Raw genomic sequence first — 19,089 nt, 5'->3', positions numbered from 1 at the left:
CCGTTAGTTTCCCTCTGGCAGATCCCGAGCAGCCGGGAAAGCAGGCCGACTGGATGACTGTGAGGAGGAAGCGTAGTCCTAAACAGAAGCCCCGTGTACACCGCCAACCCGTTCACATTTCTAACCGTTTTTCCCCACTCGGCGACACACCCGCCGAGGAACAAACTCTGGTTATTGGCGACTCTGTTTTGAGAAATGTGAAGTTAGCGACACCAGAAACCATAGTCAATCGTCTTCCGGGGGCCAGAGCAGGCGACATTGACGGAAATTTGAAACTGCTGGCTAAGGCTAAGCGTAAATTTGGTAAGATTGTAATTCACGTCGGCAGTAATGACACCCGGTTACGCCAATCGGAGGTCACTAAAATTAACATTGAATCGGTGTGTAACTTTGCAAAAACAATGTCGGACTCTGTAGTTTTCTCTAGGCCCCTCCCCAATCGGACCGGGAGTGACATGTTTAGCCGCATGTTCTCCTTGAATTGCTGGCTGTCTGAGTGGTGTCCAAAAAAATGAGGTGGGCTTCATAGATAATTGGCAAAGCTTCTGGGGAAAACCTGGTCTTGTTAGGAGAGACGGCATCCATCCCATTTTGGATGGAGCAGCTCTCATTTCTAGAAATCTGGCCAATTTTCTTAAATCCTCCAAACCGTGACTATCCAGGGTTGGGACCAGGAAGCAGAGTTGTAGTCTTACACACCTCTCTGCAGCTTCTCTCCCCCTGCCATCCCCTCATTACCCCATCCCCGTAGAGACGGTTCCTGCTCCCAGACTACCAATAACCAGCAAAAATCTATTTAAGCATAAAAATTCAAAAAGAAAAAATAATATAGCACCTTCAACTGCACCACAGACTAAAACAGTTAAATGTGGTCTATTAAACATTAGGTCTCTCTCTTCTAAGTCCCTGTTAGTAAATGATATAATAATTGATCAACATATTGATTTATTCTGCCTTACAGAAACCTGGTTACAGCAGGATGAATATGTTAGTTTAAATGAGTCAACACCCCCGAGTCACACTAACTGCCAGAACGCTCGTAGCACGGGCCGAGGCGGAGGATTAGCAGCAATCTTCCATTCCAGCTTATTAATTAATCAAAAACCCAGACAGAGCTTTAATTCATTTGAAAGCTTGACTCTTAGTCTTGTCCATCCAAATTGGAAGTCCCAAAAAACAGTTTTATTTGTTGTTATCTATCGTCCTCCTGGTCGTTACTGTGAGTTTCTCTGTGAATTTTCAGAACTTTTGTCTTAGTGCTTAGCTCAGATAAGATAATTATAGTGGGCGATTTTAACATCCACACAGATGCTGAGAATGACAGCCTCAACACTGCATTTAATCTATTATTAGACTCAATTGGCTTTGCTCAAAATGTAAATGAGTCCACCCACCACTTTAATCATATCTTAGATCTTGTTCTGACTTATGGTATGGAAATTGAAGACTTAACAGTATTCCCTGAAAACTCCCTTCTGTCTGATCATTTCTTAATAACATTTACATTTACTCTGATGGACTACCCAGCAGTGGGGAATAAGTTTCATTACACTAGAAGTCTTTCAGAAAGCGTTGTAACTAGGTTTAAGGATATGTTTCCTTCTTTATGTTCCCTAATGCCATATACCAACACAGTGCAGAGTAGCTACCTAAACTCTGTAAGTGAGATAGAGTATCTCGTCAATAGTTTTACATCCCCATTGAAGACAACTTTGGATGCTGTAGCTCCTCTGAAAAAGATAGCTTTAAATCAGAAGTGCCTGACTCCGTGGTATAACTCACAAACTCGCAGCTTAAAGCAGATAACCCGTAAGTTGGAGAGGAAATGGCGTCTCACTAATTTAGAAGATCTTCACTTAGCCTGGAAAAAGAGTCTGTTGCTCTATAAAAAAGCCCTCCATAAAGCTAGGACATCTTACTACTCATCACTAATTGAAGAAAATAAGAACAACCCCAGGTTTCTTTTCAGCACTGTAGCCAGGCTGACAAAGAGTCAGAGCTCTATTGAGCCGAGTATTCCTTTAACTAGCAATGACTTCATGACTTTCTTTGCTAATAAAATTTTAACTATTAGAGAAAAAATTACTCATAACCATCCCAAAGACGTATCGTTATCTTTGGCTGCTTTCAGTGATGCCGGTATTTGGTTAGACTCTTTCTCTCAGATTGTTCTGTCTGAGTTATTTTCATTAGTTACTTCATCCAAACCATCAACATGTCTATTAGACCCCATTCCTACCAGGCTGCTCAAGGAAGCCCTACCATTATTTAATGCTTCGATCTTAAATATGATCAATCTATCTTTATTAGTTGGCTATGTACCACAGGCTTTTAAGGTGGCAGTAATTAAAACATTACTTAAAAAGCCATCACTTGACCCAGCTATCTTAGCTAATTATAGGCCAATCTCCAACCTTCCTTTTCTCTCAGAAATTCTTGAAAGGGTAGTTGTAAAACAGCTAACTGATCATCTGCAGAGGAATGGTCTATTTGAAGAGTTTCAGTCAGGTTTTAGAATTCATCATAGTACAGAAACAGCATTAGTGAAGGTTACAAATGATCTTCTTATGGCCTCAGACAGTGGACTCATCTCTGTGCTTGTTCTGTTAGACCTCAGTGCTGCTTTTGATACTGTTGACCATAAAATTTTATTACAGAGATTAGAGCATGCCATAGGTATTAAAGGCACTGCGCTGCGGTGGTTTGAATCATATTTATCTAATAGATTACAATTTGTTCATGTAAATGGGGAATCTTCTTCACAGACTAAGGTTAATTATGGAGTTCCACAAGGTTCTGTGCTAGGACCAATTTTATTCACTTTATACATGCTTCCCTTAGGCAGTATTATTAGACGGCATTGCTTACATTTTCATTGTTACGCAGATGATACCCAGCTTTATCTATCCATGAAGCCAGAGGGGACACACCAATTAGCTAAACTGCAGGATTGTCTTACAGACTTAAGGACATGGATGACCTCTAATTTCCTGCTTTTAAACTCAGATAAAACTGAAGTTATTGTACTTGGCCCCACAAATCTTAGAAACATGGTGTCTAACCAGATCCTTACTCTGGATGGCATTACCCTGACCTCCAGTAATATTGTGAGAAATCTTGGAGTCATTTTTGATCAGGATATGTCCTTCAATGCGCATATTAAGTAAATATGTAGGACTGCTTTTTTGCATTTGCGCAATATCTCTAAAATTAGAAAGGTCTTGTCTCAGAGTGATACTGAAAAGCTAATTCATGCATTTATTTCTTCTAGGCTGGACTATTGTAATTTATTATCAGGTTGTCCTAAAAGTTCCCCAAAAAGCCTTCAGTTAATTCAAAATGCTGCAGCTAGAGTACTGACAGGGACTAGAAGGAGAGAGCATATTTCACCCATATTGGCTTCTCGTCATTGGCTCCCTGTTAATTCCAGAATAGAATTTAAAATTCTTCTTCTTACTTATAAGGTTTTGAATAATCAGGTCCCATCTTATCTTAGGGACCTCATAGTACCATATCACCCCAATAGAGCGCTTTGCTCTCAGACTGCAGGCTTACTTGTAGTTCCTAGGGTTTGTAAGAGTAGAATGGGGGGCAGAGCCTTCATCTTTTAGGCTCCTCTCCTGTGGAACCAGCTCCCAATTCAGATCAGGGAGACAGACACCCTCTCTACTTTTAAGATTAAGCTTAAAACTTTCCTTTTTGCTAAAGCTTATAGTTAGGGCTGGATCAGGTGACCCTGAACCACCCCTTAGTTATGCTTAGACTTAGACTGCTGGGGGGTTTCCCATGATGCACTGTTTCTTTTTATTCACCTTTTTGCTCTGTATGCACCACTCTGCATTTAATTATTAGTGATTGATCTCTGCTCTCTTCCACAGCATGTCTTCATGTCTTTTTCCTGGTTCTCTCCCTCAGCCCCAACCAGTCCTAGCAGAAGACTGCCCCTCCCTGAGCTGGTTCTGCTGGAGGTTTCTTCCTGTTAAAAGGGAGTTTTCCTTCCCACTGTCGCCAAGTGCTTGCTCATAGGGGGTCGTTTTGACCGTTGGGGTTTTTCTGTAATTATTGTATGGCTTTTGCCTTGCAATATAAAGCGCCTTGGAGCGACTGTTGTGATTTGGCGCTATATAAATAAAATTGATTTGATTTTAGCAGGGGGACCTTGCTGCCTGTAGGATTTTAAACCATGACAGCGTCATGTGTTACTAATGTAATCTTTGTGACTGTGGTCCCAGCTCTCTTCAGGTCATTGACCAGGTCCTCCTGTGTACTTCTGAGCTTTCTCAGAATCATCTTTACCCCACAAAGTGAGAACTTGCATGGAATCCCAGACCGAGGGAGATTGACAGTCATCTTGTGTTTCTTCCACTTTCTAATAAATAATCATTACAGTTCTTGTCTTCTACCAAGCTGCTTGCCTGTTGTCCTGTAGCACATCCCAGCCTTGTGCAGGTCTACAGTTTTGTCCCTGGTGTCCTTAGACAGCTCTTTGGTCTTGGCTATGGTGGACAGGTTGGAGTGCGACTGATTGAGTGCGTGAACAGGTGTCTTTTATACAGGTAACAAGTTCAAACAGGTGCAATTAATAGAGGTAAAGAGTGCAGAATAAGAGGGGTTCTTAAAGAAAATTAACATGTCTGTGTGAGCCAGAATTCTTGCTGGTTGGTAGGTGTTCAAATACTTATGTGCAGCAGTAACATACAAATAAATTTAAAAAAATCATACATTGTGGTTTCCGTTTTTTTTTTTTTTTTAGATTATGTCTCTCACAGTGGACATGCACCTAAGATGAAAATTTCAGACCCCTCCATGATTTCTAAGTGGGAGAACTTATAAAACCGCAGGGTGTTCAAATACTTATTTTCCTCACTGTATGTGTCGAGGCTGAAAAATGCAAATTTCATAAAACCCCCGTTTCGTTCCTGGGATTTGTGATTGCAGAGGGAGAGCTCAGAATGGACCCTGAGAAGGTCGCGGCCGTGTGGGAGTGAGCCGTGCCCTAAACCCATAAAAAAGTACAAAGGTTCGTTTGGTTTTGCAAATTTCTACAGAAAATGTATTTGCAACTTTAGCACAGTCGAGTCACCTTTACACAATATGACTTCGTCCCTCCAGTTGTTCGCTTGTATGCCAGAGTGTGATGAAGCCTTCCAGGTCCTAAAATAACGCTTCACAGCAGTCCCCATACTGCTCCTTCCTGACCCCACCCGACAGTTCGTGATCGTTCGAAATGCTTCTGGCGTCGACATCGGAGTGGTTTTGTCACAGATGAATCCTGCTGACAATAAGCTGTACCATGTGCCTTTTTTTCCCAAGAAGCTGACCTCTGCCGAGTGCAATTATAATATCAGTGACCAGGAACTGTTGACAGTTAAAGGGGCCTTGGAGGAGTGGCGCCACTGGCTGGAGGGGGCATAGGTGCCATTTCTGGTTTGGACTGACCATAAAAATCTCTCTGCATTGCAAAATGTTTAAATGCCAGGCAGGCACGATGGACTACATTTTTCAGCTGCTTTGATTTTGTTTTGTCCTATAACCTGGCTCCAAGAACGGTAAACCTCACGTACTATCTAGGCAAGGGAACTCTGTGAACATGTCCTCCGAGCACTGTACCATTCTCCCTCCTTCCTGCTTCGTGTCAGCCATCACATGGGACATTGAATCCAGGGTCCGATCCGCCACGTATGGCACTCCAAAACCTCCTGGGTGCCTGGGGGGGGAAGCTTTATGTTCTTTGTTTTTAAAGAAAGAAAAAAAGACTGTCAGTCTGAAAACATATTTTACTTATTTAATCCTACAAAGCAAACAGTCATAAAAAAAAAAAAAACTTTTTCCAGGATATAAGAGCACCCCTGCAGTGCAAATTCGCTTTTTGTTGTCTGTGCGTGACTTTCTACATTTCATCTGGTGAATGATATTTACTGACATTACTGCATAAAGTGAAAAACATCTGGAAATTGTGATTTTTATTTTACATTTATTTAGATTGATATACAATTTTCTTCACATATTACACAATGTTTGTGAGCTAAAGACTTTCGCGAACCAATTTCTAGCTAGTTCATTCACATGAAAAAATCTGTATTTTCTAAAAAGGCATTTCAATTTTTTGCAGATTTAGAGCCAAAATATTTCTACATACAGCATTCAAGACAAATATCTGACACACATTCTGAAAGCTGAGATTGTTGTAAACATTTTGATATGCAACACAAATGCTATACTTAAAACAGCACCACACAATTGGAACTGACAAAAAATAAAACCAATAAGTCAAAACAGTAAAATAAAACATACATGCTATAAAATGCAAGCATAAAAAACAAGATTAACAACGTTCCTGAAAAAAAAAAAACATGCTGTTTATTCTGACATCATCTAGGTAAAATCTTGGTGACATTCTTATCTAAAATAACTCAACAAAAATGATCATGGTCACGTCAAACATACGTTAATGTGTGAATCGTGACAGACTGACTCACTGGTGATCTTCAGTCTGGCTCCTGTGACAGGAACTGAAGAATACGGTTTTCTCGACAAAGATCTCCATCCTCCTGTCAGACTGGAGGTCAGCAGCTGCTTCTGGCCAAAGGTGACGGAAGCAAGCTGCACTCCAGGTCTGCTTGGACTGTAGACTGAATCCCTGGGAGGGTAAGCATAGAGCTGGCTGGTGCTCTCTACACTCTATCCACAGACATCAAGCTGTCCACCAGTTTCTAAGTCCTTCCCTTGTCTAGTGAATGTCTCACTGCACTGGATACGATAGTCTTAGAAAGCAATGCAGCGTTCAAGCCGCAACACTGAGCTCAGTGAGGCCAGACAGACAGTTGCCACAGAGTGGTGGTTCAGAGTCCAGGACCCTCACAGGAGGCCTTCACTGGTTGCTGACACTCGGAAATTCCATTGTTATACAGATCTGTTCATGGTGCCTTAATATCCGGAGTCTTCCTGAAGCCGTGGTTGCCATGGCCACTGAGCAGCTACTGCAGAATGATGGTTGTTACAGTTGATTAATTAAGAAACCTTGACACTTGCACAAATTTGATCCTCACAATTCGTCGTGCCACTGTGTCCCGCTTGACGTCACGCTATATAAATAATAGTTTCGTAGCCAATCACCCATTTGCTCTCAGAACTTTGCTGATGAAACCATTCTCTCATCGCTCCCAGAATAAGAGAAATTATCTACAACTGCGGGTCATCTTGTGCACGTCAGGTGGTGGAGAACACATTTAGAATCTTGTCTCGAATGGTAATTATTTATAATATTTATGTTGTAATGAATTGGTGAAACAGTTGCATTTTCTGCATTATTATAAATTTAAGGCAGGTGAATAAAAATGTACAAAAACAAGCAAAAATACAGTGTGCATAAAGTGGTAACATCAGAGGTCATTTCCCATAAAGTAATTACAAAAAATAAACAGATTTAATTCAAGCGTCACAAGACCCAACAACACATAAGAGGCCTGTGTAGCTAAAGTGCTATAAGAGCTTCAAAACACCGAAACCATAGATCAAATATTTCCTGAGTTAAAAACTTTTTTACACATGAAAATCCTTTAAAAACGCAAATTTCTCACCCTGACAATTGTGTCGGTCAGATCCTGAACGTGGCCCAGGACTCCAACGTGTTTTGTGTGTGTTCCTTACCGAGCAAAGTCTCAAACTCGAGCTGGATGCTCAGGGAACAGGTGCACTGTGGGTAAAGTACTTTGTAGCAGGTACTACGGCGATGGTGGAGCCAAACGATACCAAAAATCTGTGTAAACTACAGATGGTTGCCAGTCTAAATGCTGAGTGCAGACCGGTTCCACGGCTCAGGACCCTCAGACGTTGGGTCGGATTGCAGCGTAGTTCTTGATGACTCCGGAGAAGCGGATGATCTTTATCTCAGGATTTCTGGGTTTGAAGTCTTGCCAAAGGTACTCTGGTGACAGAACCTTTGTGGGTTTGTTGATCCACATGTACCTGAACACAGAAAACCAATTTGAACAACCAGGACCAGAAAATTGACTTAGACTGGTTTAGTGACAAAACGAATACATGAACCTTCGTTATTGAGTCTGCCGACAAAAACTACGCTGAACCACAGCCAGACTCATTTTCACTTCAGTTTGTTTGGTTCTCCGGTTGACTGACTTCAGTTGTGTTGCTATGGTTACCTACAGGTTAATATCTGAGGTCTCTGATGACTTGACTGTTGGGGACATCCGCCCCATGTACAGTTTTGTGAACACAGAACGTCAGCTATGACACTTTTCAAAATTCAATGTTTCAGCCAATCAGAGAGCAGGATTTTCTACATACCTGTTCAGGTGACTTTCTTCCTGCCAAGCCGCCTCAATGCCTTTCATGGCATCAGTCTCAAAGTTGGCACGGCAGGTCTTTGCGAGGAGGTGAACCTGCTCCAGAATGCCCCCGAATGCACCGCCACAGTAGTAGAAATCACCTTCGTCAGGCGCCACAAAAGCTGTGGACTCAGGACGCCGTTCAAAGGGGAATTGGCCGCGGTCCTTGTAATAGTATCCTGTGGACAGAGACGACAGTGCAGGCCACACCCTCAATAGCAGCCATGCTAACATGTCACACACTAATGATGCACCATGTCAAGTCGGTAGACACTGAGTGGCTACATACAGAGAGGGGCGACATTCAATGTCCCCGCCAGGTGTCAAAGTGTTTCCAAAGCCAGAGTGATCTCACATTGATCACATTGTAAAGTCTTGATCCCTCCGAATAATAAGCTATGAATAATGAGCCACGCATGGGTGTGTCAGTGATTATTTGAAGAATGATCCACGTTTTAAGCCGTCACATATCCGCTACTAAGGCGCCTCTATGTACCGCACATGTGCCACATATCAGCCTCTCGTGAGCCACAACCAACCTGTGATTTGAGCCCTATCCAGCCTTGAATGGCTCGTGTCAATGCATATGATCCACATCAAGCCACATATGATCCATGTAGCGCGACGTTGGTGCACGTTTAGGCATGGGTTTGGTCCAAACCTCTAGCCCTCCCACACTTGGTCCCTTTAAAGTGTGGGTTTTCAATTCACAGCATCCATTCAAGATGCCACATTTTTTAAATGCTCCCACACCAGGGCATACAAATTCTGACAGGGATAACTACTTTGACACGACACTGACCAGGCTGCTGTTCACCTGTGTTCCAGAGTCATTAAATGCAGCAGTTCTGTGTGTTCACACAACTCTGACCACAAAAAAAAACCCCCACCACCACAATGAGGTGGCCGCTTTAATTATATACACCCACTGCCTCAACTGTGTGGCTCACTTGCAAAAAAAAAAAAACAAAATAAAAAAACAAAAACAACCATAACCAGACCAGCAAGAACCGAACCACGGGATCCTGGACAGTCGCCTCTGCGCTTCTTCTCGCTGGTTTTATTTCTTCCGTGGCTTTAAACACAGTCATTTTGACACTGTGATCCAACTTTTAACTTTGTGTTCCGTTACTGACTGCAAAAATCACTCTTTTGCGGGCTGGTGTTTTGCGTAAATGCTTGTCTTGAGTGTGAGTCTTTGCGCCAGTGCACACACACAGCGGAGCTCATCTGATCCATAACAAGATGTTAAATCTATCATAAACATACTGTTACAGCTGCAAGAAGTAAATGGTAAATGGACTGCATTTTTATAGCGCTTTTCCATCTGCATCAGTCACTCAAAGCGTTTTACATATCAATGCCTCACATTCACCCCGATGTAAGGCTGCTGCCATGCAAGGTGCCCACTACAAACCGGGAACAACTAGGGGATTGAGGACCTTGCACAAGGGCCCTTAGTGATTTTCCAGTCAGGCTGGGATTTGAACCAAGGATCCTCTGGTCTCAAGCCCAATGCTTTAAATACTAGACCATCACCTCCCCTAAGAAGGAATGAACATGCAACTGTTTTACCTAGTTATTACAATTAAAAACATTACAAATATTTACCTTTTAAGCTGTTCCAAATACCTTCTCCAGGAGAGAGGCGAAAAAAGCATCCAGATGAAACAGCCCTCTGTGTTTCCAGAAGCGATTAGAGATATTTTCAACTGCCAAGCTCTGACAGAAAATGATTAATCCGCTACAAAATAATTATTTTATATATAGCGTTCAGCGCACAAAGCAGGCAGGATTGTAGTGCGCAAGAGGGCGGAGCCTGTCCAAAATAGCCTTGTAGCTCTCAGGTGCTCGGATAATGGGCTTTAAACAGCCTCGTCCTCACCACAAACATGCTTCTAAAATTCTCGTTTGTCTTCGTAGTACCTCATACACAAACTGCCCCATGCTGTTGTTGCTAAATTTTGAACTTCCTGAAATTAGTGCCACGCTCAGAGATGAGCCTCATTAGCTGAATATTCTGCCTCTCAGAGCCACTATTCTCCCACGATTGTTGACTACCTCCTCTCGTACCAAAATAAACATGCTGCGTGGCTCATTATTCACTGTTCATTATTTGGTGGGAGCAGGGCTTATATTAGCAACATCTCAATGCAGCGAGTTGGTGGATGCATCATTTTAGTCTCCCAAAAAGTTTGAAAATGACAGGATGTTGAGCATATGGATACAAAAAAAATGGTCTGAAAATGGATATAAAATGAAAATATTTCCTGCAGGTACAAAAAAGAAAAAATATGGGAAAACAAACCAATGTCCAGCTGACATTTATGTCAGGCAAGTTCATATTCAAGCTTATACATAGTGTGTCAGCCTTAAGCCTGGGTCTCACCGAATAATGAAGGATGAATAATGAGCCACGCAGTATGTTTTCTTTGCTACGAGAGGGTTTCTTCAACTATCATAGGAGTTTCGTGACTCTGAGTGGCTCTTCAATTAACGACTCTCTTCTGAGTGTGGTGCTAATTTCAAGATGTTCAAAATTTAGCAACAACAGCGTGGGGCAGTTTGTGTACGAGTTACTACGACGACTTAGAGGCATGTGAGACATGTGACATCTTTAAATGCTGCTGTGAATCTGTGAATTGAAAACCCACACTTTAAAGGGACCAGGTGTGGGAGGGCTGGAGGTTTGGGCCTAAATGTGCGCCAACATTGCGTTATCATGGCACTACGTGGCTTAGTGTGGCTGATGCGAACCATTCAAGGCTATAATGACAGGTCGGCCGTGGCTCATGGGGGGTACAGAGACACACCCATGTGTGGCTCATTATTCATGGCTTATTATTTGGTGGTTCCCAGGCTTAATGAAGTAACTTTTCAAAGTAACTGTGGCAACACTGCTGTTGGGATAGGCTCCAGCCCCCTGTTACCCTTGACTGGAGTAAGCAGTGTGTGTGTGTGTGTGTGTGTGTGTGTGTGTGTGTGTAGTTTTGTGGTAAAACTGTTAAGCCTGAAATGATCATTAACAGAGTAATGGACCTTGGAAACATGTTTTTTCCAAAATTAAAAAGTTATGTAAGTTTTCAAATGTGTTTCTATATCTAAATTAAACCTACTGGGTGACCGTAAGACAAATGTGAATGTGGAGCTGCGATACAAAACACAGTAAATATGTTGTGTAATGGATTGAAAGAGGAAACAATACGGCTTCAAATTGCTTGCTGTTGCCACTCTCAGTATGTAGGCACTCTAAGGTTGTTCAGAGGCTGCACACTTCTCAGACTGCAACAGTCAGCAATTTACATCATAAATATGGTGATTAGATCATCCCATTTCAAAGGTGCTTGGGTGTCTGTGGATTCCCTCAGACCAGTTCAGTAAGTGGTCTCACTGCATCCACCTTTACAGAAGACATTATCAGAGAAAAACACAGGAGTTCTTTTCTCCAACATCAGAACATAATTACCAAACTTTAGGACGCCCACCTGAGGACCAGGATCAGAATCTGGTCCAAAACTTTAAACTGATCCAAGGACAACCTCCTCACTAAAATCATCAGAACTTTTCTCATATGAACAAACAGCAGTGGTGACATCACGCATGTTTCCACACACCTGGATGGATGACGGCAACCAGATCACCCAGCGACTCTGTGCCCCAGCGGCCGTGGAACTTTGAGTCAACATCCAGACAGAAGATGTAGTCCATGACATCCTGAAGCTCCACCTCTATCAGCGTCTGGATGATCTCCATCCGGCGAGCACTGATCTCCTGCCAACGTTTGGAACTGGGCACCAAACGCACCGTCAACTGCACAAGGATGGAGAAGAATGATTCAACTGACCAAAATCAGCTTCACAATAAAATATAGTTTACATAAGAATTCAAAACAAAAACCACCAAGAAGAAAAGTTCTCACAGCCAGAATCTGTAGCATGAAGCAGAGAGTTTATGACGCCCCCTCCAGGCCACTGCAGGGACAACTCAAACTCAAAGTGGAACCTGGTGTGTGGTACAATGTGTTTTTCTGTTTTTTTTTTTTTTTTTTTTTAGATTCTGTCGCTCACAGTTGAAGTGTACTTATGATAAAAATTACAGATGTCTCCATTCTTTGTAGGTGGGAAAACTTCGACAGTGGATCAAATACTTACAACCCCTGGCAATAATTATGGAATCACCGGCCTCGGAGGATGTTCATTCAGCTGTTTAATTTTGTAAAAAAAAAAGCAGATCACAGACATGACACAAAACTAAAGTCATTTCAAATGGCAACTTTCTGGCTTTAAGAAACACTATAAGAAATCAGGAAAAAAAATTGTGGCAGTCAGTAACGGTTACTTTTTTAGACCAAGCAGACGGAAAAAATATGGAATCACTCAATTCTGAGGAAAAAATTATGGAATCATGAAAAACGAAAGAACGCTCAAGTAGAGCTGAAACAACTAATCGAGTTAATCGATTAAAATCGATTATTAAAATAGTTGTCACCTAATTTAGTCATCGATTAGTTGCTAAATAACTTTGTTTTACCGCAAATGTTTTGTTTCTTCCATATAATCAACCGAGCTTTGCTTTGAATCTTGAACCAATGAAGGAGTGCGTCGAGCTGCTGCTTCGTTGGTTTCCTTTGTTTTATTTCCCCACTAAAACCCTAAAGAGCATATGTCTGTGAGGAATATTTACCTTTTTTTTATGTTGAACTGACCTGTTATGGTCTTCTGAAACAGTTGATAGATGTATTTTATGCTAACGCCGATGCTAATGCGTTAGCATGTCTATGGTGTTTTCAATGTTAAAGTTAGCATTAAGCTGCTGGCATTTCAGCATGTTGTGCATCTGTTTTCTGTATAATAATTAATGGTTCAGCGTTTGTTGTCGCAAAAGAGTCAAATGTATTCCAAATTATATTTTTAAATTTATTTTTATTTATATATTATTAATAATAGCAACAATAATAGTAATAATAACTAATAATGCTACAATACAATTTTAGAGAAAGAGACATGAGTCACATGTGTCATTGTGAAATGACCACAGTTTACAAGTTATACAGCGAATGTTACACATATAATGAGTCAGGCTACAGTTTTTGATTTAGGTTTTATGGTTAAATGGTTATGCTAACTGCTCATTTTTATTTATATATTATTAATAATAGCAACAATAACAGTAATAATAACTAATAATGCTACAATACAATTTTAGAGAAAGAGACATGAGTCACGTGTCATTGTGAAATGACCACATAGTTTACAAGTTATACAGCGAATGTTACACATATAATGAGTCAGGCTACAGTTTTTGATTTAGGTTTTATGGTTAAATGGTTATGCTAACTGCTCATTTGCAGCAACAAAAATAAAGACGGTTGCCCAGTTCCGGATCACCTTTTTTAAAGTCCCGCTATACGGAGCCATAATGCAAATGAATGTCCTTTATTGTGTATTGTTGTATTGGGTATTTAGATGTTATTTAGCTGAAAAAGTCTGGGTGGTGTAGCGCTTCTACTTAAAGTGTGAAACCACTTTATGTGTGGCGCAAACATCTGCCAGAAACGGATCACTTTTGCCAGTTCCGGATCACGACACTCTGCGTCACTTTGGGGTCATTCCTGGCATCTGGCTGGAGCCCTTCTAATGCAGAATGATACACACTGTGCCTGAGAATGTGTTTTGAACACAAAATGATAGAAATTATACTTATTAAATGAGAATTTACTTAGTTTCGAAAAGCGCCGTTATACGTTTTTACGAGCAAAAAATGAAGTGTGGAGGTGAGATTTCTCCCGAATACAAATTTTCGCGTCGGAGATAAATGCGCGCAGCAATTAAACAGCAAGACATAACACACTGACATTTTCTACCCAAGTAAGTAAGTATTTTCCCACTCTAGAACCAAAAACACCGAACGGCTAACTCACCTTTGCTACGTTTTAGAGATCGTTACTTTAAAACTTGAAGGAATGAGTGAGTCAGAAAAAGCGCGCACACAACAGACACCGGGATGTTTTGATTCCTCTACTGATCACAAGGATGGCTGGATCCGGTCGAGCTTGTGGTCGTTTGTAGACAAAACATCAATCTTTCCATTGGTACCAAGTATTAGCTTATTTGTGCTGATTACGAGAAACGGCGGCACAAAAACTACAGCAGTGATCCGGAACTGGCAATGATCCGGAACTGGGCAAGTGAGCTGTCATCGAGAGGCAGAAAACACCACATCATTTCTAAACGGATGGCTGTGTGGAGCTGGGACCGTCGTGAGCAATTTCTCTGGTTATCACAAGAGCTGGACATCAGCCATTTTCTGGCAGATTTCACTTTTTTAATATTTTATTTATAATTTTTTCAAATAATACAAGAAAACACACAAACAAACAAGGCTCAGATGCATGACAGTTACAAATGATTACAGATTCACAGTGTCAAAATGATGCAGAAATGGACCCCAGATTCTAAAAGAGATGTCCACTGAACTAAGACGGAGTTTCTCCATTTGAATTATGGTCATCATTTCACTGACCCAAAGCTGAAATAAAGAAGGAACAGGGGACTTCCAATCTCTCAGTATCAGTCTTTTAGCAACCACCAATCCAGGATCCAGGGATTTTCGAATATTGGCAGGCAGAGATCTCAGAGTCTGCGTGCAACCAAAAATAACCAGTCCAGGTTCTGGTTGCAGGTTCGTTTTATATGCTCGGGAAAACCAGTCAAATATTTTTGATCAAAACACTGTCAGAGAAGAGCAGGACCAGAATGTGTGAGATAGGGTACCATCCGAAACCTTACACCTGTCACACACTGGAGAAACTGAGGGATAGATTCTGTGCAATTTGGCTTTTGAGTAATGTAACCGGTGAACAATTTTGAACTGGATTAATTGGTGCCTGCTGTTCAAAGAACAAGTATGAATGTTAGACAGACATGCGCTCCACCTGGAATCAGACAACTCTATACCCAGTTCACCACACCAGGTATCCCTGATTTTTCCAGTTAGTGCAACAGTGCGGTCATCAAGCAGGTGCACAATTTTTGTAATCAAGTGTTTGGAGTCAGAAGGGCTATTAGGCAGATTTCACTTTTAACAAGAGATTTTGTCATGGAAAGCCACGCGGAGGCTTCGCGCGTCAGGACCGATTCGCTGATCGAGCGAGACAAAGGAACACCTCCGTTTCGGAGTGCCAGGGGTCAAGTTGGGACATGCCTATCTCGGCTTTCAATGCTTACCAGCCAAGTGAGTATAAGAGAAATTGTGGAGAGCTGGGCATGTCCCAACTTGTCCCCTGGCACTCCGAAACGGAGGTGTTTCTTTGTCTCGCTCAATCAGCGAATCGGTCCTGATGCGCAAAGCCTCCGCGTGGCTTTCCATGACAAAATCTCGTTAAAAGTGAAATCTGCCGGAAAATGGCTGATGTCCAGCTCTTGTGATAAGCAGAGAAATTGCTCACAACGGTCCCGGCTTCACACAGTGATCCGTTTAGAAATGATGTGGTGTTTTCTGCTTCTTGATGGCAGCTCGGAGCGCGGTGCGCCGTGCGCCATTGTGGGCAGTCCTTAAAGCTGTAGTAACACTCCTTATTCTCTGTGAAGTCCGTAAAATTTTCACCGAAAGCCAGATAAATTTTACGAATGGTTTCCAGCTGCTTGTCTCTAACAGTTTCTGAAAAAATTCTGATGGGAAAAAAGCCCAAATCATTCCGCCATTTCCTCGCAATGAAAATCCGATGAGGGGGCTGGACCACTCCTCCCGCAAGGCGTGCTCACAGGCGAATGACGCAACCGACAGGCGTGGAAAAACTCACGCATGCGCACGAAGGTTCAAGCTTGGCTGACGTAAAAACATATGAATCAAATCCATATGGTTTTTGAAAAAAATAATAAGGTCGGATACTTTTCTAATAGACCTCGTATTTTATAACATTTATATGTTTCAATGTTTTATGGCAACTCAGCACTTTGACAAAGCAATGTCATTTGAAATAATTATTTTTGTTCTTTACTATAAACTGTTTTATTCTTTATTATTTTATATTTCAACAGCCAAGGGACATTTGACAGTTTATTGATTTTCAAGTATTTTAAGTTTTCAAATAATGTTCTGTTGTTAAATAAAGTGATGGAAGGAGAGAAAAATTGTTTCCCTGGCACATTTTTTAAAAATTCCCCGCTAATCTGAGTAATTGTGTCGAAACTCCATCAGATTCATCGATGATCCAAATAATCGTTTGTTGCAGCCCTATTCTTAAGCATTTAGAAATAGGTCTAGTTTGTCAAGAACCCAAGTTCCAAACTAGACGTCTTAAGGACAGGTCTTAAACATGCAGGAACAATCCACAGATGTTTTGCCATCCAGGCAGCCCACATCTGAAAAACATATATGATAACAGCGGATGCATAGCACAGTTCACACTGCAGCAACGTCACAGCCAAGAAACCAAATTACAGCACACACACACACACACACACACACACACACACACACACACACACACACACACACACACACACACACACGAAAGTCACCATAAAAGCAGAGCAGATCAAGGAGCCCTGCCATGACACCTGCCACTTGGCAATAAAGATGAATAATAATTGCTGGAGCAGGAGTTGGGTTTGCAAGAAATCTGCCCAAATAGTCAGCAAACAAGGAGGCATGCCAGACACCTGTGACCCTTGATACTATGAAGATGAATGGAAGTTGACACACACACACACACACATTTCTCCATGTAACGTGAAGTTGCATCTGGTGTAAAACTTGTGCCAAATCAACATCCAGGTCCACTGTGGGCGACCCCGAGTGCAAACAGGGAAGCAGCCAAAGGGACTTGCTATTTTATTGTCAAATATATGGAGGACAGGGGTGTGCGATATATATGATATAACCGTTTCACGGTATAAATTTGGGTGACGGTATAGATTTAGACTCCACCGACCAATCAGAGTAATACTTGTTGATGTCATCGTATCTTCCTCAGTGACTGTGAACGACTGCAAAAGGCAGCAGTCAGTGCTTTGGTCACAGACTCCATCTCCACCTCAGTAAATTAAAACTTCTCCTTGTAAGGTGCTCTGCACCTTGGAAAATCCTACAGCTAGCCAGGCCCCTGTAGTCGGTGCGAACCAAGGTAGCTGAGCTGCCGTTAGCTGTCCCCCAGCAGATCCCGAGCAGCAGGGAAAGGCTGGGTGACTGTGAGGAGGAAGCATAGTCCTAAACACAAGCCCCCTGTACACCACCAACCCGTTCACATCTCTAACCGTTTTTCCCCACTCGGTGACACACCTGCCGAGGAACAAACTCTGGTTATTGGCGAATCTGTTTTGAGAAATGTTAAGTTAGCGACACCAGCAACCATAGTCAATTGTCTTCCGGGGGCCAGAACAGGCGACACTGAAGGAAATTTGAAACTGCTGGCTAAGTCTAAGCGTAAATTTGGTAAGATTGTAATTCACGTCGGCAATAATGACACCCGGTTACGCCAATCGGAGGTCACTAAAATTAACATTGAATCGGTGTGTAACTTTGCAAAAACAATATCGGACTCTGTAGTTTTCTCTAGGCCCCTCCCCAATCGGACCGGGAGTGACATTTTTAGCCGCATGTTCTCCTTGAATTGCTGGCTGTCTGAGTGGTGTCCAAAAAATGAGGTGGGCTTCATAGATAATTGGCAAAGCTTCTGGGGAAAACCTGGTCTTGTTAGGAGAGACGGCATCCATCCCACTTTGGATGGAGCAGCTCTTATTTCTAGAAATCTGGCCAATTTTATTAAACCCTCCAAACCGTGACTATCCAGGGTTGGGACCAGGAAGCAGAGTCGTAGTCTTACACACCTCTCTGCAGCTTCTCTCCCCCTGCCATCCCCCCAATACCCCATCCCCGTAGAGACGGTGCCTGCTCCCAGACCACCAACAACCAGTAAAAATCTATTTAAGCATAAAAATTCAAAAAGAAAAAATAATATAGCACCTTCAACTGCACCACAGATTAAAACAGTTAAATGTGGTCTCTCTCTTCTAAGTCCCTGTTAGCAAATGATATAATAATTGATTAACATATTGATTTATTCTGCCTTACAGAAACCTGGTTACAGCAGGATGAATATGTTAGTTTAAATGAGTCAACACCCCCGAGTCACACTAACTGCCAGAATGCTCATAGCACGGGTCGAGAGGGAGGATTAGCAGCAATCTTCCACTCCAGCTTATTAATTAATCAAAAACCCAGACAGAGCTTTAATTCATTTGAAAGCTTGACTCTTAGTCTTGTCCATCCAAATTGGAAGTCCCAAAAACCAGTTTTATTTGTTGTTATCTATCGTCCACCTGGTCGTTACTGTGAGTTTCTCTGTGAATTTTCAGACCTTTTGTCTGACTTAGTGCTTAGCTCAGATAAGATAATTATAGTGGGCGATTTTAACATCCACATAGATGCTGAGAATGACAGCCTCAACACCGCATTTAATCTATTATTAGACTCAATTGGCTTCACTCAAAATGGAAATGAGTCCACCCACCACTTTAATCATACTTTAGATCTTGTTTTGACTTATGGTATGGAAATTGAAGACTTAACAGTATTCCCTGAAAACCCCCTTCTGTCTGATCATTTCTTAACATTTACTTTAATGGACTACCCAGCAGTGGGGAATAAGTTTCATTGCAGTAGAAGTCTTTCGGAAAGTGCTGTAACTAGGTTTAAGGATATGATTCCTTCTTTGTTATGTTCTCCAACGCCATATACC

General features: G+C 41.8%; 1 protein-coding gene across 2 annotated transcripts in view; it reads right to left on the bottom strand.

Annotated features, from left to right (window-relative positions):
- Positions 1-5,878: 5,878 nt before the first annotated feature.
- The window catches only part of LOC117527462 (globoside alpha-1,3-N-acetylgalactosaminyltransferase 1-like), a 93,226-nt gene continuing 80,015 nt past the window's right edge, over positions 5,879-19,089 (bottom strand). Inside the window, exons 9-11 of one of the 2 annotated variants that reach the window (XM_034189820.1) lie at positions 11,963-12,158; positions 8,308-8,527; positions 5,879-7,968 (exon numbers count right to left, since the gene is read on the bottom strand). In XM_034189820.1, the coding sequence (XP_034045711.1) occupies positions 7,827-7,968; positions 8,308-8,527; positions 11,963-12,158 (558 nt within the window). In that variant the 3' untranslated portion in view covers positions 5,879-7,826. The remainder of the gene's footprint in view (positions 7,969-8,307; positions 8,528-11,962; positions 12,159-19,089) is intronic. The other variant, XM_034189821.1, reaches the window with a different exon arrangement.

Source organism: Thalassophryne amazonica, chromosome 16 (assembly GCF_902500255.1).
Source record: "Thalassophryne amazonica chromosome 16, fThaAma1.1, whole genome shotgun sequence".
NCBI lineage: Eukaryota > Metazoa > Chordata > Actinopteri > Batrachoidiformes > Batrachoididae > Thalassophryne > Thalassophryne amazonica.
Note: the sequence above shows the minus strand (reverse complement) of the source record. Positions and strands in the feature narration are given on the sequence as shown.